The sequence below is a fragment of the Fulvia fulva genome, chromosome 12 (genome assembly GCF_020509005.1).
Source record: "Fulvia fulva chromosome 12, complete sequence".
NCBI classification, from domain to species: domain Eukaryota; kingdom Fungi; phylum Ascomycota; class Dothideomycetes; order Mycosphaerellales; family Mycosphaerellaceae; genus Fulvia; species Fulvia fulva.
The window spans coordinates 2,295,504-2,318,492 of NC_063023.1; the positions used below are offsets into that span (position 1 = coordinate 2,295,504).

Below are 22,989 nucleotides of genomic sequence, written 5' to 3' on the forward strand. Positions count from 1 at the left end.
GAGTACCCTGCCGACTGGAACAGCTTCGCACATCACTACCCATTTCGGGTGATGACAAGAACAATAAACTGTCGATACAGTCGGACTGGCTATCTGCGAGTGTGCTAAATGTATGATCACGAGCGACCTCCTGCCCAAGACCACCCAGAAGATTGTCTCTGTTTCGTGACAGGCGGCAACGGCACGATTGAAGAGATCTCAAGGCCTCGTCAGGGGAATTGGATGAACCCAAAGTATCACAAGCCAACATGCACGAGTTCTGCATCGAGGGGAGCAACGAAGACTGGTGCAGAACCGGTAGTCGCTGTTCGACTAAAGCTTGTCATTGCCGAGAATATGCCTCATGCCATGGACAAATTTTCATCCGCAAAGTGCTTGAGACAGTCTTCGAGGAACACCACTTTCGTGCGATTCGAGACGGAGCGGTCACTTTGTGACATCGTTGTGGTCTCAGTTCGGCTCGTGGTGGTTGTCATTGTTTATAAGAAGTGGGACATGCCACAGTGCAGTGTCGGCATTTACCACACACTGTTTTATTGCATTCAATCCTGAACAGTACCTCGCGACTTGCAAAATCTCGCTTTCAGCATGACCACCTCGGGACTTGACCATTTGCCAGCCGATCTTTTGAATGTCTTGCCCTCATACTCGCTGGCCATCCATCAACCCTTCGACCGTGCTAGACCAACACAGCTCAAACAGGGAGCTGTGCTGTATCTGTTCGGCGCGGACCATATGAAACAGCAGAATGCGCACCGTACAGGTATATACGAACACGGCGTGCGAAAGCTAGACCCCGGCCAACAGAACCCATTATCTGTCGTTGGGGACAAGGACTTCGTGTTCGAACATCCAATCCTTGTCATTTCTCGACCCTGCAACGAACCAGGTGTCATCCACTTCTGCTCTATGACATCCTTCGGGGGCAGAACGGTCCAAGAACAGTTCAAGGGCAATCGACAGTTGGAATCGCAGTTCTACCTTGCCCTACAGCGAGTACATCCTATCATAACCCATCTTACACTGAACTACGCTCGTGGAGCTATAGCAAGGAAGTCCGGCTATGTCCGAACCGATACTGTATACAGCGCGTCTATCGCCAACGTTGTGCGCTTTCACAACGGGAAGAAACCTGAGGATCAAATGAACTCTGATGCTTGGGACCTGGACGAGGCATCTTTGAATTGTGTACTGTGGTTTGTTCAGCAGCATACTGGCTATGTGCCGACGACACAGCACAAGCTCACAGAGATGGAACAGCTGCAAAGCCACAACATCTTTCTGGAGCATGTACTGTGGGCTGTAAGACAACGAGAGCAAATGACCAAAACGGCACTGAACAAAACCCAGCTCGATCACATATTCGGTGGTGACGATGAAGCTGCTGTTCCTTCTCCTACAGAAGCGCTTTACGACATGACCGACGTTGAAGGACAACGTATCACCGTGCGGCTACCACTTGCTTCTACCAGCGTTGTCGAGTATGTCAGCTCATCCCGCGAAAATTCCTCTGCTCACGGAGGTGAGCGCTATGTAATCCCCAGACGCGGCCAGCACACGGCTGCGGCAGATACGATCATGCCCGATGCACGTACAGCCGATGGGGCTGAGACTAATGAGTCAAAACATGCCACAGCGTCCACTAACGATAGCCGTTTCGTTGCAGGACATGTGGCTAGCAGTGCCCATGCCGTCTCTACCACAGCCGCCGAGCCTCGAAGACCCGGATCGTCCACGCTAGCTAGCTATGACGAGATCCTCGAGCCCATACTCGCTGAGCATGACGGTTCTTATCTCGTACGCCTCGGAGCTCACTACACTGCGCTTTCCGGAGGATTTCGAATCCCACGAAGAGAAGATTTCATTGTTGACAACACCACGGTGGCATTCATGCCAAGAGCTATGGGCGAAGTCAACAAGGAGCACCAGTACAAGGCCTTCAGCAACATCATTTACGCTGTGACAACACGGAGCGGCCAATTGCCATACAATTTCACCCGGCCTTTATGGATGGTAAACGTGAGCTTTACGATTGAACACTACTACGAACCTCACCGAATGAAGGGCAAATTGTTCCCGACATCAGACAGTGAGATGGTTGTCTTCATTACAAGGAACCTCGCTGTAGATGGGTCTTCGCTGGCATTCGCAATCCCTTCTTCAGGAATTTCTTCTATTGATTGCTCAGGGAGCGACTATGTTCTGCGCACTGACGGTATCGACATCTCATTCAAGTTTGCTGGCAACAGATCCGAAAAGGTTGCTACTAGTGTGATCGGAGGACTGCAAGACATGGTTGGAAGGTACTCACTGACTGGACCGAGGGAGGAATAGTAATGCTCTGCAAGACGATGTACGCACCAGGCTGTGCGAGTCGGGCTCGAGATCCCAGCTTATAGATCTAAAAAATTGCAAAAGTCTGAGCTCAAAACCGTGGACCACAGGTGCGAAGAGAGTCGCTGCGTTTCAACTGAACATTGCGCCTCTAAGGCATCGCAGGATCCCCACGAAAAAATGGTCAGGCCGGTTCGTCCGCTAATGGACGCATTCTACAACCTAGAAAGCTCTGCGAAACAGTGAAAAACGTACGGGAGGAACCATCTTGAGACTGTATTGCATCAATGACCCTAGTCTCATGAGATGAATGAATCAAACGGTGCGAAACAAAGTCCAATGTCTCACTCAGCGCACAAAGCTCCACTTCTCGATTCATAGATCGACACTTGCCTGGTTCAATTCGGCCTTCGACGAATATTAGCACCACTGATTCTTGCTCAGTACATAATCTTCGACAGTTGTGACCACCTCGTGTGAAATAGCCCAACCGCACCATGTTCAGTAGATACCTAGGTTGGTTTCATCCATCGGAACAGCCAGTGTCAACTTCTGGGTATGGCCTCGACAATAGAGACGAGCGCCTGCTGCCCTCGAAACGTGATCAGGCGATCGCAGAGATATATCGGCTTGCCAAGGATCAGGAGCCGAGCATCTCAAGAGACTCACAGTGCCACGAGCCTGCTGCACGGGATTCGGACAATGTCGGTCCAGAACAAAGCTCGTACAAAGACAAAGCCGTGGAGTGCACTACAACAAAGAGAACAGGCGATGGGCAGACTCCAAGCCCAGTACGATCTGAACTGGCTGACCGTTATATTTCGAGGAGCAGCGATCTGCCGGACATCGAGGCAGGTAGCCAGTGGTTCATCGAGGCAAAAAATGGTGATTATGGTCATGATCAGCTAAGCCTTGAGCTCAACCGACCCAAGGCTCATGCGCATTGGCAATCTAATTACGACATGGAGAAGCTCGGGCGTCTTGCTCTGCGAGGACAAAGGCCTGTCGAGGAAAAGTCATTTCCAAGGAAGAGCAGACACCCTGACGACACAGAAGTTGTTCTGGACTCGTCTCCATCTATGCGACTTGAAACGGGCCCACAATTAATGGCGAAGGGTGGAGGAAAGCAAAAGAAGACAGAATTGACCTGTTCAAAGTCTAAAGCTGCGATTGTTGGCGGTTGCATGGCGCTTCGGGATCAGGCTGCGATAACGGCACAGATGAATCTCAGAAAGCATCGGAACACGAAGTTCCAAACACAGCCCGACGGCAGTAGTGCGCAACAAGTTACGAATGATGGCGATACGAATAATGGAAGGCGGCCGAAACAGCGTGTTCCCGATTTCAGTAAACTCTCGACAAGGGACCGAGAGCAGTATGTAGCAGACATGGCTACCCGGCAGAACGAAGCTCAAGCTGCTCTCGACAGGAAGTACGAACGCATTTGGAAGGGATATACAAAGCCCTGGGAGATCGTGCGGGAGAAACGATCGAAAGCTGCCGATGAAATGATACGAGCCGCGAAGGCTCAGGCAAAGACAAAACCGGCGAGCAAGACGCAAGGCCCTTACATCCTAGGATCTACATCCGCATCGACTTTTGACGAAGACAATCCCAGTGATAACAAGAAGGCAGAAGTGGATGACAAGGGAGTAGAAGCAGTCACTAAAGAGGCCGAGTCATTGCAATCTGACGAGTGCAGCCTGCAACCAGATACTGCTAGGGACCGGCCCTCCCATGCTTCGAGAAGAGATGTTGCTGCGCCTCGATCACCACCGGAACCAAGACACGATTCGCGAGAGGTACGAGAAGCTCCGCAGCAAGATCTTCCAAGATCTCACACTCCAGCCAGCGTGATCAAAGGGAAAGGTGTAGCAAAGCTCTCTGCACGATTTGAAGTGGCTGACAAGCCTGCCACTGCAGCGAATGACGAGCCTGGGAAAAGGCAAGCACGCAACCCGAATGCATCTCAGCACGACGCTAGAATCACAGCAGCGGGAATCAACGCGCGGTTGGAACGAGCGAAAGCCGCTCGGAAGGCTGCGGAGAAAGCCAGAAGGCCAAATGTCGAGACACCCAAGGCTGACGCAGAGCCCGAGAAGGAGCCTCCAAAGAGGGAGTGGAGGAAGTCAAATCCTGCACTTGACGGTGACTCTCTCGCTGTGCGGTATGCTCAGCTGGATGCGGCGAAGATTCTGGAGCTTGATCGTGATGAAAGTCGTCGACTGTTCAAACTTAAGCAGGAACAGCTGAGGAGGGAGCGGGATGAAAAGTGGTGGGAGCAGAAGGAGAAGAAGGAGGATGATGTGTCCACTGCCGAGCGGTATCGACAACGGATGGTTCGTGCGAAGGCCACCAAGAGCAGGTTGCAGTTTGAGGCAGATAGCGCCGAATTTGGCAGCAGATAGAATGAAAAGTTCCCGGGAGCTACTTTGATGAGCAGAAGCTAACAAAAAAAAGGACTTCTCTCGAGACAAAGCTGTGAGAAGCAATAGCTCCAAAGATCGCTACCGGGAAGAAGCCTTCGAGAGCAAGCGCAGCACGAGGTAGATAAAGTGTGGTCGCCAGAGTGGTTGATCATTCAAGGACGGAAGTGCGAAAAGACAATCACGTTCGCAGTCGCAAGATGACACCACCTCAAGTTTCGATGTGCAATGATTCCACCTCCTCCTTGGACATGATATTGCCTAGCATGATCTTCAGTCCTGCCCTGATTGCCCGCTTGCCGAACATGAACGAGGTCGTGTTGCCGAGTTTGTACTGCTGAAAGCCGTCTGGGCTTCGCCAGATCTTCGTGATGTAGCGTGTAGCGTTGTCCTCAGCGGACTCAAAATCGTACTCCTGGCCTAGGAGACACAGTCGCTGACAACCGTACTTGCTGTAGTATCCAATAGCCGGGTCGTCTTTCTGCCTCTCATGGTGCTCAAGCAAGGTACTGACCTCGAGCTTGATGATGCTGAGCTCGGTTCGGGTCGCTATATGTGCGAGTGCTCGCGACCAACGATCCGGGCAGTATGAGCCCCTGCCATTGCCGCCGAACTTCAACGTGCGCAGTGACGGGATGCCGTCAAGAATTTCCTGGAACTGTCGGCTAGTGATATTGCAGGATACAAGATTGAGTTCGGTCAGACTGATGGCAGCAGTCTTCAAGATCTGTATCATGTCGGGGAACTTCAGCTGTGCATGGGGACTGACTGCGTTCAGGGAATGGATCTTCAAGGATCGGAGCTTCTTGAGCAGAGCGAGGAATTCCGTGGTTGGAGCATAGAACATCTCTTGCTCGCATGCAACTTGTTGGAAGTGTGCCCCGAATGTCTGCTCATGACTCGCTGGGAAATGTAGCATGATGCTTTGCGCCCGCTCAGTCAAAGCGCTCGAGCCGCGTAGTAGGGCTATTGCAGGCAAAAGCCCACGCGAAAACCGCGACTGGCAGAATGGAACATCAATGGAGCATCTGTCAAATGTCAGCAATCGTGACCTCGCGAACCTCGTCGTATATTTGTCAGAAAAAGCTTACCCGTCAATCTTGAGCAGCCGCTGAGCGAACTTCTCGAAATCGATCCTGGAGGTGGTGCGGCAAGCTAGACGAAAGCTCAGGTAGTCCTTGAGGGCGAGAGGCTTCGCGATGTCGCACAAGATCTCTGTGGGCAGGTTGATCAGAGGCATGGCGATGTTGTGGATGGGGCTATACTCTGTCGAGTGTCGTGGTTATGGTGATGGCAGTCGTGGTGGCTGGCTGAGTCAATGTCTGCTCGGTGGTACGTTGTCGACTGTAGACCCTGTGTGATGTCTTCTGTTTTAAATGCGTTCGTGTTGAAGAAACTAGAAGAAGTGAGGTGATCTCGAGTGGGCCCGTGCCACGTGATGCCATTCACTTGACACTCACGACGGGATGTATATCGACGATGGCAGGAGTGTGGGTTTATCTCGCGGTGAATGTGTCTGTGCTCGTGGAGTGCTTGCAAGTCATCTATTGTGGTGGTGGGATGTTGTGGTGGGATGTTGTGGTGGGATGGTGAGAGGCGATTGAGACGAGATGATGCGTAAAGATAAAGCGAGTAAGCGAGATGTTAGCATGTGCAAATGTCACATCTTCGCGAGCTATTGCGGCAAACGGAGATGAGCCATACTACCAAGTCAGTCGGCCGTAGCCAGGGATACGACATGCGCTCTCAACCGTCGAGCATACGCGTTTGTTTGGGTACTTATACCTTCATGTCGCTCTCCAACAACAACTCTCATATCCTCGCACCTGCCATTCCGAAACACCCTGACGTCCGACAGCGATTTCTCCTCATTGTCTCGCTAGCATTACTCCGGACTGAACGCGGTACATTCTCCATCGACCAGCCATCGCCAACTTCTGAATCAGTCAGTGTCCCACGTGATACTGGGCTCTCGCAAGAGCAGAGTAGCGTCGTCAACTCCAGGGCGACGGACTAGAAGCGATATGCATTGGTAGTCGAAGCTCCTGTACCAACGTCAGTGATTCTATTGTACCCTATTTCCTGCCCACAGACTCATAAGTACAGCTCAAAGCTGACCAGGTTCGGATCGACGACTGGATGGGTTTTGCGAGGAGCTGGTTTGGCATGTCGAATGTGCTGGCTAGGGAGGCAGCTAGTGCAGCCACGGAGGCAGTAATGTTATTGGTAGGTTGCTGGAAGCGCATGCTGGAAGCGCAGGCTGGGCAACAGCTTCTCGATCTGTGTCTCAAAGAGAATCGGTCCCTCAAAGGCGAAAGTCAATTCTGACACTGGCTGCTGATACCCTTCGAGGCTGTCGGTCGTGAGTCGCGAATGTGCGATATACTAGAATGCAAAGAGGTAGCTTCTATGCCCATTAGCGCACAACTATCCTAGTCGAGAATAGATTATGAAGATCGGTAAGGGAAAGGAACAAGTGAACAAGGCAGAGTGCAGCTTGCGACCAGTAGTAAACGACATGGTATCGGAGCACTTGCGTGCAGTATCGCACTCGGACGCTGGTACATATAGCCAGAAAGCACATGGATGCCTCTATGCATCGTATCAAGACCCTCCCAGACTGGCTGCTGCAGATCAGCCAGTGCATCTTGCACTCCAGTGCTCGAAACCTCGATCTAGCTGTGGAGATTCTGAGAGATCTTGTGCGGCCCAAATCCAGATGCCGTATTCTCTGGTCACTGGTATGCCTGTTTCTGGAGGTCTGGCCCGTCCCGGCGATGCTGCCACATCTCGGTGGCGAAGAAGTTGAGTCGATGGCCGGATCCCTCATCTTCCCAATAACACGCTCATCTAGTTTCATCAATACGAGTTCGTCAGATCCTCATATACCAGATATATACTACTTACCGCCATCGCCACGCAGCACAAGCTGACATATGGGCTCAGCCTTTCGCCGATCCTCGCTGCTCTCCAGAATGTGCCGAGAGGTCTGTGCCGGCTATCAGTAAGAGCGTTCATCAAGTTCATGAATGAGTTCGAAAGACGTTACCCAGACTTGTTGCGATCTAGCCACGTCGGGAAGATGCCGTGGAGATATGTGCAGGAGCAGATGAAGAGTAAGACGACCAGGAGGAAGGTCTGAAATTTGAGGATGCCAAACATCGTGGTTCACGTCGAGATGGTGTGTAAAGGTGGTGGTATCGCGAAGTCTTCTGAATGCGTAGCTCTCTGCTGTGGTGCTGAAGTCGTAAGGTGTGTATTTCAGACGTCTTCTTGAGGCGTGTTGTCGTTGCCTTTAGGTTCACCTCGACACGTGGCGTCGCGGACTGAGCGCGTCGGCTCATTCCGACGACAGTCGCTCTTGACTTCAACTCGATCTTGTGAAGCACCACAACCACTCTCCACACATTCAACACCCCCCTCTCGATTTCACCCCGACCGCAACATCACTACACCACCAAAATGACCGAACCCCGCGCCCGCCCACGCCCAAAAGACCGCACCAACTTCTCCGACCCCGACTTGCGCGGCCTCCTCTACGCCTTCGGCGACGTTTCCTCCGGCTCTCTACCAGAGACCATCCGCGTTCTAGACGAGATTCTCACAGACTTCATCATCGAGTCCTGCCACATCGCCGCTACCTCCGCATCCTACTCACGCCGTCAAAAGATAAAACAAGACGATTTCCGCTGGGTGTTGCGACACAATGGACAGATGCTGGGACGTGTGAATGAGCAGTTGGCACGTGAGAAGGTGCTGAAGATGCAGAGGAAGGCGATTGATTTTGATGGAATGGTGAGTAGTAGCATGGAGGGCTGAGATGCGTGGGTTGTGGAGAGTGCTAATGAGAATACAGGCTGGCAAGGAGAATGCAGCGGATCTAGCAGATTTGGCAGAGGTCGGTGGAGCGGAGGAGGAGCTCAAGAAGAAGGGCCGTGGTCGTGGGCGGAGAAAGAGGAAGGCTGATGGCGACGCGGAAGGTGATGCGACGGACGCGAAGAAGGTCAAGAAGTCGGTTGCATAGGATGAATCGGCACTGGACAGGATCTTGAGTGAAGTGTCATGAGCGAGAATGGCATCATGCGTTACAGCGAAGGCGTTAGGGATAAGGCATGCTTTGGAGATACCCACACAGAAGCGCATAGGAACGACAGAATGAGAGATGATAGTGCATATGAGTAGAACTCGGAAGTGCCCCCCGACTGGGTGCCATCGCATTCGTACAATCAGTACTGAACACGCGCTAGCTATCGATGTTCTCAACGAGACTCTATGCAAGCAAGATGTGTGCTTGCTTTTCAAACTGCTGACCTGCTTACAGGTCTTGCGAGTTCTACGATGTGCTATCGCCTCTGCTACTCTCCTTCGCAGATTCAACAGCAAGGTGGCAGAAAATTTACTGCTCGTTGCGGCGACCACCGCGGTCGCCTCCTTGTCGGTTGTTGTTGTTGCGTTGGTTGCCGCCTTCTTTGCGGTCACCACCCTTGTTCTCGGTGTTGCCATCGCCTGGGCCCATAGTGAGGGCAGCGGTGGCGAGACGGTTGGAGAGGTCGATTTGGGTGCGGATTGTGTTAGCGAGGTAGGATACGAGGAGGACGTCTTGGATGTGGTTGTTGCTAGAACCAAAGTTAGTGAACGTACGTTGTGCTCAATGTGGGATGCGACATACAAGTCTTTCTCGATATCTTCTGCCTCGACCTTTGGTGCCAAAGAGAGGGTGTTCATCAAGAACTGGCCGAGTGCAGAGCTGGGCTCTGCCTCCTCATCGAGCACATTTGAGACGTAGTTCGACACGCGCTCAAGCATCTCCAACACCTGCTCGATAGCCCTCTCTAGTGTCTCAATGTCCGTCTGCAGAAGCTGTGACCGGTCCTCCCTGTCCCTTGCTGCAGCAATCAACTCCAGACCACTCTTCTCCGCCTCACCATACTTAATCTCGTGCGGCACTGGGATGAACAGACAGCTGTCTGCCGCCCGCTCCGGTGTCACGCCAATTGGTGCCGAGATGTATGTGTCCGCCTTGACATCCTGACCAGCGATCGTTGAGACCGTAAGATGCACTGCTGGATGTGGGAATGTGCCCTCTCCTTGCTGCGAGTAGAAGTTTTGGATAAGGGCAGAAAAGGTGTTCAACTCCGAGCTTGTCGCATACCAGCCGATGAGCACCTCCTTTGGCGCGGCCTTCAGGTGCAGCTCGAGCATGCGCTTCTGGTAGTCCATATCCACCTCGACCTGCTCGGCAGTCTCTGTGTGGGGCACGGCGTAGCAGTTGCGAATCTCGACTTCGGTGCCATCTTCGCTTCGCGATCCGAGAAGTGTGCCAATAACGCGCTCTTGCTCTGCTGGTCGGCGGGATGCGTGGTCGAGGATGCTGAAGAGTGCCTGTGGTTGGATGTTGACGGTGACGGGGGCGGTGTTAGGGGCCTGGGAGGAGACTGCGGCGGGCGCAAGTGGCCGCGCGAGGTGCAGGAAACTGTTGTCGCCCATCTTCGCGGATGTTGTCAGAGTATGTGACGCTCCGGGCGGAAGTTGTCCTGGTGCTGAATGGGTCGTGGCTGCTGTCCTTGTCGATCGCGCTTTGTCGCTTCCTGCAGGTGAGATTGTCTTCTTGGCAGGTGCGAATTGTTTTAAGGTTTAGTGCCCGCTGCTTATCGCCGCGTGCGCCGGAAGTAAACTCCGAAGTGCAGCAGTTTTTGATGGAGCTGATCGTCGCGTAGCATAATACATCATAATGGCTCCGTTCCGTGGTCGTGGAGGGAGAGGTAGGGGTACCCCAAGAGGAGGTGCGAGGGGTGGAGGCAATGCTCGAGGCGGTGGAAAGCTTGCCAGAAGTGGGATTCGGACTCGAGGAGGCGGCTACAAGAAGTTCGACAGCCAAAGGACGAGAGACCTGGACGAGTCGGAGGATGAACAGCCACAGATCGAAGAGGAGCCATCGGAAGATGACAGCGACAACCAGAGCGATGATGAGGACTTCGATGAGGCAACATCCAAAGCAAAGGCATACAATCAGCTCCTGCAGTCATTGAACCAGCCTGAGGAGAATGGCGAGCGAAAAGCTAAACGAAGGAGGATTGAGGTAGAAGAGCAACCGATACTTGATGAGGAGGAGATACAAGCACAAGAAGTGGAAGAAGCGTTAGCACAAAGTGAAGAGGATGCAGAGGAAGCAGATGACGAACAGGCACATGTCGACCAAGACGCCGAGGAGCAGGACGATGCGAAAGATCCGTTCGAGGTGCACTTTGCCAACCCGGACAACAACGAGCTTCAGAGACGATTGCAGGCGATACAGTCAGGTCAGTGGCACAAGGAGAAGAAAGCGATCGATAGAAGCTGGAACTTGGAAGTGTCGAGCCCTGGCCAGCAGAATGTCATCTCGAGGCTTGCCGCGAAGAGTGTTACAGATCTACCTTTGAAGGAACGACTGTCGAAGAACATCAAGGACAAAGATTTGTCACTGTCCAAGTCGCTCGTGAACGAGGAGATCGCATCAACGATATTTGGCTACCAGGACCTTGTATTCAGTGGGCGAACACCCCGAAATGCTATCACACTGCGAAAGATGGCGAGTCTACACGCTGTCAACCATGTCTTGAAAGGTCGAGACAAGGTCCTGAAGAACAACGAACGTCTCAGTCGTGCGACTGACGATGCTCATCTGGACGTTCGCGACCAAGGCTACGTGCGGCCGAAAGTCCTGATCTTGACTGAAATGCGCCAGATGGCGGCCAGATACGCCGACGACATTGTCAAAGTCTTTCAGCCTGATCAGCAAGAGAATCGCAAACGATTCGACGACTCGTTTTCGGCACCCTTGGATGATCGCGAGAACATGCCTGAGGACTTCCGGGAGACACATGGCGGCAATAACAATAACAGCTTCCTCACAGCGCTGAAGTTCACCAGGAAGACACTCAAGTTCTACTCCGCATTCTACAACAGCGACATCATCATGGCATCTCCACTCGGCCTTCGCCAAGTCATCGAGAATAGTGACGCAAAGAAGCGTGATCACGATTTCTTGTCCTCGATCGAAGTCGTGATCGTGGATCAGGCCGACGCCATGTACATGCAGACCTGGGAGAACATGGAAGTCGTCTTCAAGCATCTCAACTTGGAGATGAAAGAGGCACATGGCTGCGACTTCAGTCGAGTGCGGAACTACTATCTTGATGGCAATGCCAAGTATCTTCGCCAGACCATTGTCTTCAGTCCGTTCCTCACCCCAGAGATGAACGCCCTCTACAACAAGAACATGCAAAACGCTTTCGGCAAAGTGAAGATCACTTCCACCTACGACGGTGCCATCACAGAAACCAATGGTCTCGGCATCAAACAGACTTTCTCCCGCTTCGACTGCAAGTCCCCTGTCGACGACCCTGACGCAAGATTCAAATACTTCACGACTGCCATCCTACCCGCCCTCATCCGTCTTCCCAAACCCGTGGACGGCGCGCCCGGCATCCTGATCTTCATACCTTCCTACTTCGACTTCCTGCGCCTGAGAAACCACTTCGCTGCCTCAGATCAGACCGCCAACATCTCCTTCGGCGCTGTTGGCGAATACAGTGAGACCTCAGCACAGCGACGGGCGAGATCACACTTCATGTCAGGGCGGCATAGTTTCCTGCTGTATACGCAGCGTGCGCACCACTTCTTTAGGCTGAAGATTAGGGGTGTAAAGAGGGTGGTTATGTACGGATTGCCGGACAATCCGATCTTCTACCAGGAGCTGGTAGAAGGATATCTGGGGACGACCATCAATGAGGGCAAGATCGATCCCGCTGAGGCGGGTGTGAGGTGTGCGTTTAGTAAATGGGATGGCATGAAGCTGGAGAGAGTCGTTGGAAGTAGTAGAGTGAAGGGGATGCTGGGTGGCGTGGGGGACACTTTCGACTTTGTCTGAGTGTCATCGATGTAGACACCTTTGAAAAGAGTCGCCTACAGAACTTTGGTCTCCTTTGACCTCGTCAGATCCACGTCTAAACTAGCTACCGCCACATTGAAGACAGGTCGAGCACACACTGACGAGCCATCCATGCATCTATTTTATGTATCGCCTGAGTCAACCTTCCGGCCGGTGAGAATTATCTTTGGCATCTCGAGAGGATTACATGCAAGCTCGGTCCGCGTACAGTTCAGTTCTCGGAACTGTTCAACCTACCGGCCAGGCCAGGGTACTTCCTATGCCGTTTGGAAAGGAAGGACGAGGGTCGAGCAGGTGGGTGAGGGGCACTCGTTTGTAAACTCTTCGCTGGGTGCTTGAGGATGTGTGGCGATACAAAAAAAAGCCTTAGCGGCTATAGACCACCGTTTGTTGCCGGGCCTTTGGCATGCACACAGTAGAGTTTACCATGTGGTGAAAGGGTATGGGCGAGAAGCTTGACCTGTACACCTTTGCCGGCGTATGAATGGCATGTGAAAGTCAAGGTTTTGCGCACTGAAATCCTGTGCACTACGGGCGGGCCACAGCTAGTCGAGAGCACTTACCTGATTTTGACAGGTCAGCGGCTATGATGACGGCAAAATTTTGGTACACACGCTTCGATCCCAGTAAATAGATAGATAGATAGATTTGTCATTCCCCTGTTCTAGGACCCTATCCGGCCTATATAGGTATATATCTATTGTTATGTATAAAGGGAAACCCGAATAGGTGAAAACCCTTCCCGCCCCCGACTTCTCCTTGTCTAGATTAGCTTTCCCTCTGAACGTGCGTAGTCCATGTCACTACCCCGTTAGCCCCCGCTCCCAGCCGGTCTCGTCGCGCTGCGCCGTGTCCTCTCTTCCTGCACTGCTCCTACTAGGCGGTACTGTTCTAGCCAGCCCTTCTCTAGTATCCAGTTCGTAATGCGCCGTAGGTCCTCAACGTTGTTAAGAAGTGCCCCAATCGTCCGGTTCCTCGCCTTTGCCATCCACTCCCCCCTTCCTAGCGACCACCTCGGACAGACGAGGAGTGCGTGCCGTACATTCTGGGAGTGATAGCCGTAGGGGCAGCTAGTATTCGTGTATTCTGGAACCTTCCTCCATAATAGGTACCCCTGGAGGCCGATGTGTTCGCTTCGCAGTTGGGTTGCTATGCTACTCTGTGCCCTCGTAAGGCGGTAGTGGATGAGCTTCGGGGGGTGCTTGACCGCGGATTTCGTAGCTGACCATTCCTTAGGTTGTCCCGCTAGCTGAGGGCGTCCACTATGCCCTACAACCTAGTTGTTCCACCTCTCTTTCCATAGTTGCTCTACAAACGATTTCTCACCTTCCTATTGTGTTGCTAGCTGTTCGTCCCTTGCCCGGTAGTTCGGCTCGTTTCCGGGTCGAATGCCCTTGTGCGCTAGTACTGATTCGCGGGCCCTTGCGACTGCACTGGCGATGACCTTCTGTACCAGGTACTGTGCCGACTTGCCCAAGTAGGAGGTCCGTAGTCCCTGGATGTATAGGTCGATCGGCGGTATAGCGGTCTCGTACTTAAGCATCCTTGTTGGTGTCGACTTATATGCCCCGGTGACCTTCCTTAGGCATTGGTTTTGGATCTTCGCTAACGGCGCGACGAGTCCCTTTGATAGGCAGGCCCTCTCGCCTAAGGACCACACTTGGCTGCTATAGGTAAGGACTGGCCGTACAACAGCCGTGTACAGAAGTCGTGACTGCCGAAAGTCCGCCCCCTATGTGGACGCAGTGAGCCTCTAGCATGATGCCATATTCTGTTCAGCTTTCCGTGATATTGCCTGTACGTGCTTCCTCCACCGTAGCGCCGGGTCCACCTATAGTCCGAGGATCCTGAGCTGATTTGCCGGGTTAGTCGTGTGCCCCTGTATCTAGATAGAAGCTTGCATGTTGTAGAACCGTGGCCGGCGCGTAAAGTGTATCAGATTGTACTTTTCTGGGGCAAACCGAGCCCCATGCCTCCTAGCCTAGTCCTCGCCGATCTTGTGCTTCTCTTCTAGTAGCCTACAGTTCTCCTTAGTCGAGGAAGACCACGCTAGGATGTTCGTGTCGTCCACGAAGCCGCTCGCAGCGGTGTTCTGGGATTCTAGGGCTGGGAGTAGCGTCGCTATGAAGAAGAGGAACAGGATGGGTGCTAGCGTTGAGCCTTGCGGGATTCCAGTGTGGACTGCTTGAAATGGGCTTTTGTACTGACCGACCAGGATCGACGTGCTACGGTTTTGGAGGTAGGACCGTACGAAGTTGACAAGCCACTCAGGGAGTCCTTTCGACCTCAGGATATAGAGTAGCCGCGGGTGTGACACGTAGTCGAAGGCTCCCGATATGTCTAGACTGAGTAAGGATGCCACCTTGTCCCTATTCCTATACCAGATGGCCTTTACCTGAGAGGTGATGAGTTCCATCGCGGATAGCGTCGATCGCTGTGGGCGCGCACCCATCTAGGTGTCCGGGAGTAGGGAGTACTCCTCTGCCGCCTCGGAGAGTCTCGTTGCAACCAGCTTCTCAAGCGCCTTCCCAAGAGTGTTAAGGAGCGCAATTGGGCGGTACGACTTCACCTGCGTATAGTCTTCCTTTTGCGGCTTGCGTAGGACCACTGTCGTCGATTGTTTGAATGCTATTGGGTGGTATCCGGTCTGTAGTCAGGCGTTGAAGATCGCTGCGACTGCTGGGGCTAGTTGATCTCTACACTTCTTTAGTAGCTCGTTTGGGATCCCATCCGGCCCCGGGGCTTTCTTCGCCGGCAATTTCCTAAGCACAGCGGCAACATCTCCCTCGGACACATCCTGTTGGACCGCGATGCTAGGGGCTGGGGGAGTAGAGCTGTTCATGTCGCTTAGATCAGCCTCGACTGGGGGCGGGAAGAACTTGCTAGCCAGTAGACGCGCCTTGGCCTCGGGGTCGATCCCAGTAAATACTATCATTCCTTCCAATCCGGCAACAAAACCATCCTATTCCTAACCCTCCCCTCATCCAAATCCTTCAAAACCCTCGGCAGATCCCTAATCGACCCCGTCTCAACAACCGGCTTCAGTACACCTTTGCCGACCAGCTCCAAACACTCTCGCAGTCCCTTGATGTCACCGTTGTAATGACACTTGATCGTCACCGCCTTGAGCACAGAAACGAGGGGTATCAGTGGAACCGTAGGACTGAAGAGACCAACCAGCACAATCGTGCCTGCGTTTCGAACTACCATCTGTGCTGCTTGGAAGGTTTGCTCGTGGCCTGCAAAGTCAAACGCCATGTCGACTTGCAGCTGCTGCTCGGCGACGTATTGCTCGATGGGGGTGCCTTCGCCGACCAGGAAAGTGTGGCTCTTGGGTACGCCGAGTTTGATGGCTTCGTCCAGGGAAGCTTGGCGCTTGTCGGCCACGAGGAGGTTCTTCACTCCCATGTGCAGCGCGGTCTGCAAGCCATTCAAGCCAACGCCACCAAGGCCGAAGATTGCGATTGTGTGATCTGGCTGAGGGTTGCCAGTATCTTTGATAGCCTGGTATGCCGTCAAGACGGCGTCCGCGCTGACCGCAGCTGAGGCGAGATCCAGTCCTTCTGGAACCTTGACGGCAGCACGCTGCGCGACTGTGACATACTCCGCAAAGAAGCCGTCGGAGATTCCCAAGCCGTAGTTCCCGCTGTCTGGGGAGCGACAGATGGTAGTGAAGCCTCTGCTGCAGTCTGGACATGTTTGCTTGCCGCAGCCAGGGATGATGAGCATGACGATTTTGTCTCCGATGGCGAAGGCTGATTTGTCGACATCGGATCCAAGCTGTACGATCTCGCCGCATGCTTCGTGGCCCATGGTGAATTCTGGTCTCATGCCGAGGATGGGTTCATTCATGCCTAGGAGTGTGCAGTCGGAGTGGCAGACGCCCATGGCGAGGACTTTGACGAGGAGGCCATCTGCGGCAGGGACTGGGACTGGTGCTTCTGCGAGGTGTGGTTCGGTGTTTTCGAAGCGGTATCTCCAGGCTTGCATTGTCTTGGGTATAGAGGCAGCCATGATGGGTTCTTGAAGTGGTGACCTTCGCCCGGGACTCTTGTGAATAGTGATCTACTGTGAGCTCTGGTCAATGGGGGTCAGAGTAGGATGATGAGCGAGACGCAAGAGAATCAAGCTCCACCTCGAGAGGAGCTGAAGGAGCAGAAAGCCCCAAAGTGTGCAGGTGGGGTTGTGATTGCCCTTTTCCTGCCCGGCTTGAGTGCCAGGTGGTGTGACATGGAATGGAGGTTCGCAAAGGCAGGAGCGATGTCCAAGGTCCCAGTTGCAATGGACGTAAGTTCTTGCTCACTGGCACAATTGTGAACTGATGTTTCTGTTCGCAGGCAATATACTATAAGCACCTCGTCGTGGCCTTCAAGCGGGACAGAAGTGTGGTAGATCTTGATTCAGGGTTGTGCAAGCCATCAGAATAGTCATAACGCTCTCTTCTGTGCCACGCGAAAGTCATGCCGCTTGACTGATTCGTGTTGCTGCCCATGCTCATTGTGGATCACCTCATCGCCCGAAAGTCAAAATTTGCTCTTCATCGCTGAGGACAGGGAGCCCCGTGGTGAGACGAGGGGTACTACTGCACAGCTATGACATCTACGACCCATAAATGCATGCGGACAGGGCCGAGGGCTTTTCGTAAGAGGTATTCGGTCGAGGTGGTCAGGTTCATCGGACATGCCGAATGGTCCTGTTATCTGTAGCGACCAGCGCACTGGAAGCAGCGCTCGCCATCGATGTAATGATCGGCACTGAAAGAAGCTTGAGCGCGAAGAAGATGAGATGGGGCCGTCGTGCGTCGAAAATGAATGGACATCTTCAGTGCACGGTCCAAGCGGCTGAGAGACTGACCTCACTGGCTTTCGCGCCTCTTCTTCGCGACGAACAAACACTATGACACTGACATCACTAAATGGCGAACTGCGACCGCCCTAGGAGAAGTTATGCTGAAGCTGTCATGCCAGAAATCGGTACCATATTGCAGCACACACCACACCAAGCACGTAGTCCTCCATGTCGCATTGCCCTCGGTAATGAGCCAAACGGAGGAGGCAGAGGCAGGTCTCAAGGCGAGACTAGATGCGTCTACCACGGAGTACTGCGATCAAGAAGTCACATCGAAGGCCCACTCACTGGCATGATCTGGCATGGCGAGGCAAACGTCAAGGACACTCTTGTTTCAAGTCGGATGAGATTCGTGTGGGCGGATCAAATTTGAAGCAAGAGGAAGGAGCTTACTTCATCAATCATCTATCAACTTCTTACTCGCGCCCGCAAACACCGGCCGGACCTTTGGGAGTACTTTGCTACACTCCGTCAGATTGTTGATGTTATTGACACCAAGCAGACTAAGTCGAGTGTAGGCAGTGGCATAGTCCTACGAGTCTGATCAGCACAAACCAAAATTGACAGAACGACGACTTACAGCATTCCAATAATCTTGTCCTAACCCATTGCCTTGCCAAAACTTCGTCCACTCATTGCTCATGCGGGAGTCGGCCGCCAGAGCGACATCAGCAGGAAAGCGAACTATCTCTTTTGGAGCAGTTCCCACAGTCTCGTTGTAGCATTTGACATCCCACACGCCGGGTGTACTATCCTGAGGCGCACCTTTCTTGTTCTTGTCGAAGTTGAACTGCTGACTTGTGGAGTGTGCTCCCAGTAACGCCACAAGCTCGTGAGGTGAGATCGTCTTGTCCTCAAACAAGCTGATGACTTCCTCCGCAGTACCCCTAGCCGAGGGCAGCAGTCCATCAACCGCAGCCTTCGAACTATCTTTCCTGCCAGCGAAGAACCGGATTCGTGGTCCGAGCGGACAAGTCACTACTGCATGAACCGCAGCGAACTGAATAAGATCCGCCATACCCACGCCAAAGAGCTTCTGCCAGGTCTTCATCTTCTTGACGATGTTCTGTAGACCATTATTGTCTGGCCTCTTGATCTCTGCGGCGGCCAGCACGATCGAGCCATCGGCTCCACCAAAGTCTTGACCCGCTGCGGCGAGCTTGCTGGACCAAGTACCTGCATCGTTGAAGCCCAAGCGAATTGCAGCTCGAGCATGCTTGTTGCATCGTTTACTGCCCCCAGTGAATTCGACTGTCAAGAGCTTTGAGACGTATGACCAAATGCAGCCTTTATATATGGCCAGCATCAGTCACTTCTTAAGGGCAGACTGAGCTTACAGGCATCCGCCTCACACGCCTTAGCCCCAAGAAGTGGCGGCTTATAGCCAATGGCATCCGTCTCGGCAGACTCTGTCCGGAGAAGGATGTTCTTGATGGATCTTCCAACATCTGTGGTAGCTCCTGCTACCAGATCGCCGATCATGCGGTCGTTGATGGGTTCATTTTCTGTATCAGGTTCTTCTGGGCCTTCAATCTCGATACCATTGGCATCGTTCTGCTTGACAGCGTCTTCCCATTGAGGGCTCCGCGCAGCGACCAGCGCTTCTCTGTCGATACCGGACCATGTACAGCCCGCCGAGACGAAAGTGGTGAAGACCATGAACGGAAGAATGGGCAGCATGTTGTCGAAAGATGAAGACTGCTCATTCTCCACTCATGCTAGTGACTATCTTTATGCTATACGAATGCCGTTTGCTTTCAAGCGTCTGGACTTCCGTCGACCTTCAAGTCAACCCATACGAGTATCAATACCCATGCTAGCACGTACTGCCTTTCCAATAGCCTTCATGCCGAAGACTCACCTCTACAACCCAAGTCCCCGCCCCAGCGGACGAGGATATCTCATGCACCTCCTCCAGGCCCACGAAAAGTCCGCACCTAAAACAGCAACTACGCCAAAATCCAGCCCTATCGGCACAATCCAAGCGCCGCAACTTAAGCCGCAGCCCAGGGTCGCATAGTGGCGTCAATGCGTTGTCGCGAGAAAGCCTTGGTGTCAAAATCGCTTCGGCTTGCCGACTCCGATGTCTCGGCCACTTGCTGGGTTGCCTTTGCCCAGGGAGGCAATTGTGGCTTGTTGGCAGCCGAGATTTGGATGTGATGTAACGCTGGATTGCGGTGTAAGCGCTGACTGGCGTATTTTTGGGATGGGGGAAGAGGGCGTGGAGAGATTAGGGAATGCCAGATTGGGTACTTACAGGTGTGGGTAAGCTGGAGAGACGCCACCTGCTGACTGTAGATGGGGCACTGTTTGGGCTTAGTAGAAGTTGTGCTGAGACTATTGCTGTGTGCACAAGAACAATAACGATGCGGACCACCCGTATTATTTTACACATGCTCTACTTCTTCGTCGACGTGGTTTTAGTGCTAGACGACTTCTTCGAGGAGGTGGAGCTCGATTTCACGCTCGTCACTGCTGGAGAAGCAGCGGCCGAAGTTTTTGTCGTCAGCGTAGAGTCGTAGACGCCACTAAGGTCGTCTTCGAGGAAATGCTGCTCGAGGCGGCGCCACCTGTTGCAACCGTCTTCGTACTCCAATACTGCACTAGCTTCTCCTCCACTTCATGCAGACTCGGATGGGTTGGCAGACAATCGATTTGTGATGGAAAGGAGTGAAAGCACGGAAGGAGGCAGCATGTGCATGTGGTGTTTGACCCCTGTCTTCCACTAGTGCGCAACAGGCTAGCTTAGTTTTGCCACTTCTCTTCTTTCCCGACATCTGCAAACCATCGATTCCTCCTCCACCAACGTCAGTCGCATCGTCTTTTTCAGCCACAACGCTACCTTCCTCATACGGTGCTCATCAACGGGAAGAAGCTGACGCCACAATGCCTTCTCGACTAGGACTCCGGGGCCCAATTGTTAGCTAGAGATCTTGTACCATGGTTAGCCGTTACACGTCGCACCACGCCCTGACAATGCATTCATGCAACACCCTACAGCCTTGCCCCTGGACACGACTTGACATTGCACTGGATGTCGATGTTCCATGTTCAGTACGGACCAAGGCCAGGTGACAAAGTATGGTACCGCCGACATTTGTCGACTTCACTTCTAGAGAACTGCCAAAGGAACGTATATCCGTGAAATCGTAATACCTCGACGCGCTATGCCCTCGGCTGCATTAATCGGACCCCGCTACTTAGCTATATGCTATCGGGTCGAAGCAGTGGCCTGCCTTTCGATAGGGAGTCCAAGCGCTCGGCGGCAAACAACTTTGTCACCGGCCCTCTTACCCTGCGTATGCCAGCCTTCCAGGCTTGATCAGCCCAAGCGGCACCATTTGGCTCGTTACGAGCCAGCCATTCAAATCGTTGCATACCTTCTTTTCGCTAGGGACTGGCTCCAGCAAGGCACCAATATTTCGCGGACTCAGGTTAGCGATCTTGCAGCTATGTCCGCTTGCAAGACTCACATAAGGCCTGTTCAGCTCCTGCATATGTGCCAAGTCGATAGTCTAGGTGAGCGATCATGCAATGCGTCAGAGTCCAGGCCTTTTGCTCCACTCCCGAAAGGTGGGTGCTGTATCAGAAGGGCAGATGCAGGGAGAGGATCCATGCTGGAAGGTGGATGCTGGGGCATCGTAAAGCATGAAGGTCTGGACCACTGCGTTGTCAAGTACACAAGTGTGCAATAACAGCAGTAGAGCATGGCCCGAGAACGATGTCGAGCTGATTTGTAGCAAGAGCTTCCATGAAAGGAGACTGTTCCTGCTGCCCACATATGATCATATCTCCAACAGATCTTGTGGGCAGCACACAATATGTACATACTGTGCAAGCTGTTGCCCTTCGCGCTGGTGGTGACTCTCCTGGCTAGGACATCCACAGCAGCCGTCCAGCCGGTCACCTTCGATGGCAAATTGGAAGCGTCAGCCCTCGCTTTGTGCCTGCTCTTTGCACCACGAGGACATTCTGAGTGTAGTGTCTCTGCGGATAACGATGACTTCAACACCGGTGGCTCGACAACAGTTAGCGGTGTGTCGATCACCATACCAAAGAATCTGCAATTCCAGCTGCCTGCAGCATTCCTGCCATTCGAGGAGGTAGCTGAAGGTGACTACATCGGTTATGAAGTACTTGTAAGGTATCCCCACTGTCAACGATGAACATCACTAACCACTATACGTGTGCAGGTCATAGGCAACTATGTGGATGACGTTCCCATAGCCGACTTCGTGGAAATGTCAGAACTACTCCTGCATACTGGCTCAGGCCAGATAAAAAGTCTTTCTCATGATGGAGCTATCACTTTACAGACGGGTCAGGTCATACGCGTCAACGATCCGAACGCTGTCTACTCTGCTGGGTATGCCCGAAAGCCAGAGTTTACAGCTGATGATGAAGCCCGAGCATAATGGGTGAGTTCTTTACTCGTTACGCGTTCTGACTATCTTATCGATATCATACAGCATTCAGCGGCTTCCCAATGTGCGTTCCTCGATCAGCGACGGACACGAAATGTCCCTCGTCGAATCGACTGGCAGGGCAGACTAGCTTGTATGTCTCCCATAATCCCTTCTATGATATCGCTCATCAGGCGCACAGCAACGCACCTGATCCGTTGACTATGGCGCCCTTCTTGCCAGGCGACTATCTGACATACTCTGGCATCCGTGTTGGAGCCGAGGTGATCTGCTACGAGATCGTGGCAGAGAACGTGCAGATCTTGACGCCATCTGGACCCACCTACATCCGTATTGAGGATGCATTGATTGGAGTCTTCGATTCACAATCACAGAACATCGTCGAGCACGCCGATAATAGAGTATGTGAATAACATCACATGACATGAGAGCTTGCTAAGTCACTCCAGTTCATTGGCTGCGTCTCTAACCCGTCCGCTCAAGTCACCATCGCGCGGATTGAGGTTGACCCATGTACTGGTGAGACCAAGGACGTCAACGTCGGATCAGCGACTCTGAAGACTGGTGACATCCGCAACAAGTGGGAGTGGCGAGCTGAGTCGACAGCTCTCCAAAGATACACTAGAGAATACAGAATCACAGCCTCGACAGGAACTGGATCCACCAACGGCGGCCAAATCTTGGCCGGTCAGTACGTCCAGCCAGTGACCGAGGGGATCTTCCCAGAAGCGGTGACCCCTGGTCGACTGTCGGCCAAGAACGACTTTTCGCAGTTCACTCACTTGCGCGATGGCCTTGGTCCCGACGAGGACGGGAATCTGTGAAGGCCCTTGTCACCTTGGCCCGGTACGTATCTATGCTGCATTCTGGGTGGCTTAAGCTAATGACATGAGTAGATGCAACGACACCGCAGCCATTCACGAACTGTACTCCAGACGGACCCACAGTGCAATCTTCCTGTTCATCGACCGACGTTTCTGGATTGCTGGTACTAAGAGCCAGTGCAGGAGAAGACCTAATTGCCAGG

The 22,989-nt window shown here is 53.0% G+C and overlaps 12 protein-coding genes across 12 annotated transcripts; 6 read left to right on the forward strand and 6 right to left on the reverse strand.

Annotated features, from left to right (window-relative positions):
- Positions 1-588: 588 nt before the first annotated feature.
- CLAFUR5_13984 (uncharacterized protein) lies at positions 589-2,334 on the forward strand (the record flags this gene model as incomplete). The annotated part of the gene is made up of 1 exon (XM_047913132.1): positions 589-2,334. One exon carries the CDS (start codon positions 589-591, stop codon positions 2,332-2,334), a length of 1,746 nt encoding a protein of 581 aa, XP_047768744.1.
- A 497-nt stretch (positions 2,335-2,831) lies between these two features.
- CLAFUR5_13985 (uncharacterized protein) lies at positions 2,832-4,742 on the forward strand (the record flags this gene model as incomplete). Its single annotated transcript, XM_047913133.1, has 1 exon — positions 2,832-4,742. The coding sequence occupies one exon, from the start codon at positions 2,832-2,834 to the stop codon at positions 4,740-4,742; it is 1,911 nt and encodes a 636-aa protein (XP_047768550.1).
- Positions 4,743-4,971: 229 nt separating this feature from the next.
- On the reverse strand, positions 4,972-6,000 carry CLAFUR5_13986 (uncharacterized protein; the record flags this gene model as incomplete). Its single annotated transcript, XM_047913134.1, has 2 exons — positions 4,972-5,788; positions 5,852-6,000. The coding sequence occupies 2 exons, from the start codon at positions 5,998-6,000 to the stop codon at positions 4,972-4,974; spliced, it is 966 nt and encodes a 321-aa protein (XP_047768549.1).
- Positions 6,001-7,586: 1,586 nt separating this feature from the next.
- Positions 7,587-7,922, reverse strand: CLAFUR5_13987 (uncharacterized protein; the record flags this gene model as incomplete). The annotated part of the gene is made up of 3 exons (XM_047913135.1): positions 7,587-7,610; positions 7,668-7,749; positions 7,810-7,922. The coding sequence occupies 3 exons, from the start codon at positions 7,920-7,922 to the stop codon at positions 7,587-7,589; spliced, it is 219 nt and encodes a 72-aa protein (XP_047768627.1).
- A 300-nt stretch (positions 7,923-8,222) lies between these two features.
- On the forward strand, positions 8,223-8,784 carry CLAFUR5_13988 (Transcription initiation factor TFIID subunit 13; the record flags this gene model as incomplete). The annotated part of the gene is made up of 2 exons (XM_047913136.1): positions 8,223-8,555; positions 8,617-8,784. 2 exons carry the CDS (start codon positions 8,223-8,225, stop codon positions 8,782-8,784), a joined length of 501 nt encoding a protein of 166 aa, XP_047769023.1.
- Positions 8,785-9,156: 372 nt separating this feature from the next.
- CLAFUR5_13989 (Eukaryotic translation initiation factor 3 subunit F) lies at positions 9,157-10,247 on the reverse strand (the record flags this gene model as incomplete). The annotated part of the gene is made up of 2 exons (XM_047913137.1): positions 9,157-9,376; positions 9,430-10,247. 2 exons carry the CDS (start codon positions 10,245-10,247, stop codon positions 9,157-9,159), a joined length of 1,038 nt encoding a protein of 345 aa, XP_047769022.1.
- Positions 10,248-10,491: 244 nt separating this feature from the next.
- Positions 10,492-12,669, forward strand: CLAFUR5_13990 (U3 small nucleolar RNA-associated protein 25; the record flags this gene model as incomplete). The annotated part of the gene is made up of 1 exon (XM_047913138.1): positions 10,492-12,669. The coding sequence occupies one exon, from the start codon at positions 10,492-10,494 to the stop codon at positions 12,667-12,669; it is 2,178 nt and encodes a 725-aa protein (XP_047768999.1).
- A 2,952-nt stretch (positions 12,670-15,621) lies between these two features.
- CLAFUR5_13991 (Alcohol dehydrogenase) lies at positions 15,622-16,704 on the reverse strand (the record flags this gene model as incomplete). The annotated part of the gene is made up of 1 exon (XM_047913139.1): positions 15,622-16,704. The coding sequence occupies one exon, from the start codon at positions 16,702-16,704 to the stop codon at positions 15,622-15,624; it is 1,083 nt and encodes a 360-aa protein (XP_047769002.1).
- A 1,231-nt stretch (positions 16,705-17,935) lies between these two features.
- CLAFUR5_13992 (Ligninase LG5) lies at positions 17,936-18,844 on the reverse strand (the record flags this gene model as incomplete). The annotated part of the gene is made up of 3 exons (XM_047913140.1): positions 17,936-18,070; positions 18,119-18,331; positions 18,365-18,844. The coding sequence occupies 3 exons, from the start codon at positions 18,842-18,844 to the stop codon at positions 17,936-17,938; spliced, it is 828 nt and encodes a 275-aa protein (XP_047768648.1).
- A 510-nt stretch (positions 18,845-19,354) lies between these two features.
- Positions 19,355-19,933, reverse strand: CLAFUR5_20109 (uncharacterized protein; the record flags this gene model as incomplete). The annotated part of the gene is made up of 2 exons (XM_059462949.1): positions 19,355-19,705; positions 19,796-19,933. 2 exons carry the CDS (start codon positions 19,931-19,933, stop codon positions 19,355-19,357), a joined length of 489 nt encoding a protein of 162 aa, XP_059319192.1.
- A 1,426-nt stretch (positions 19,934-21,359) lies between these two features.
- On the forward strand, positions 21,360-21,953 carry CLAFUR5_13993 (uncharacterized protein; the record flags this gene model as incomplete). The annotated part of the gene is made up of 2 exons (XM_047913141.1): positions 21,360-21,677; positions 21,732-21,953. The coding sequence occupies 2 exons, from the start codon at positions 21,360-21,362 to the stop codon at positions 21,951-21,953; spliced, it is 540 nt and encodes a 179-aa protein (XP_047768649.1).
- A 212-nt stretch (positions 21,954-22,165) lies between these two features.
- CLAFUR5_13994 (uncharacterized protein) lies at positions 22,166-22,786 on the forward strand (the record flags this gene model as incomplete). Its single annotated transcript, XM_047913142.1, has 2 exons — positions 22,166-22,363; positions 22,412-22,786. The coding sequence occupies 2 exons, from the start codon at positions 22,166-22,168 to the stop codon at positions 22,784-22,786; spliced, it is 573 nt and encodes a 190-aa protein (XP_047768650.1).
- Between the last annotated feature and the right edge of the window lie 203 nt (positions 22,787-22,989).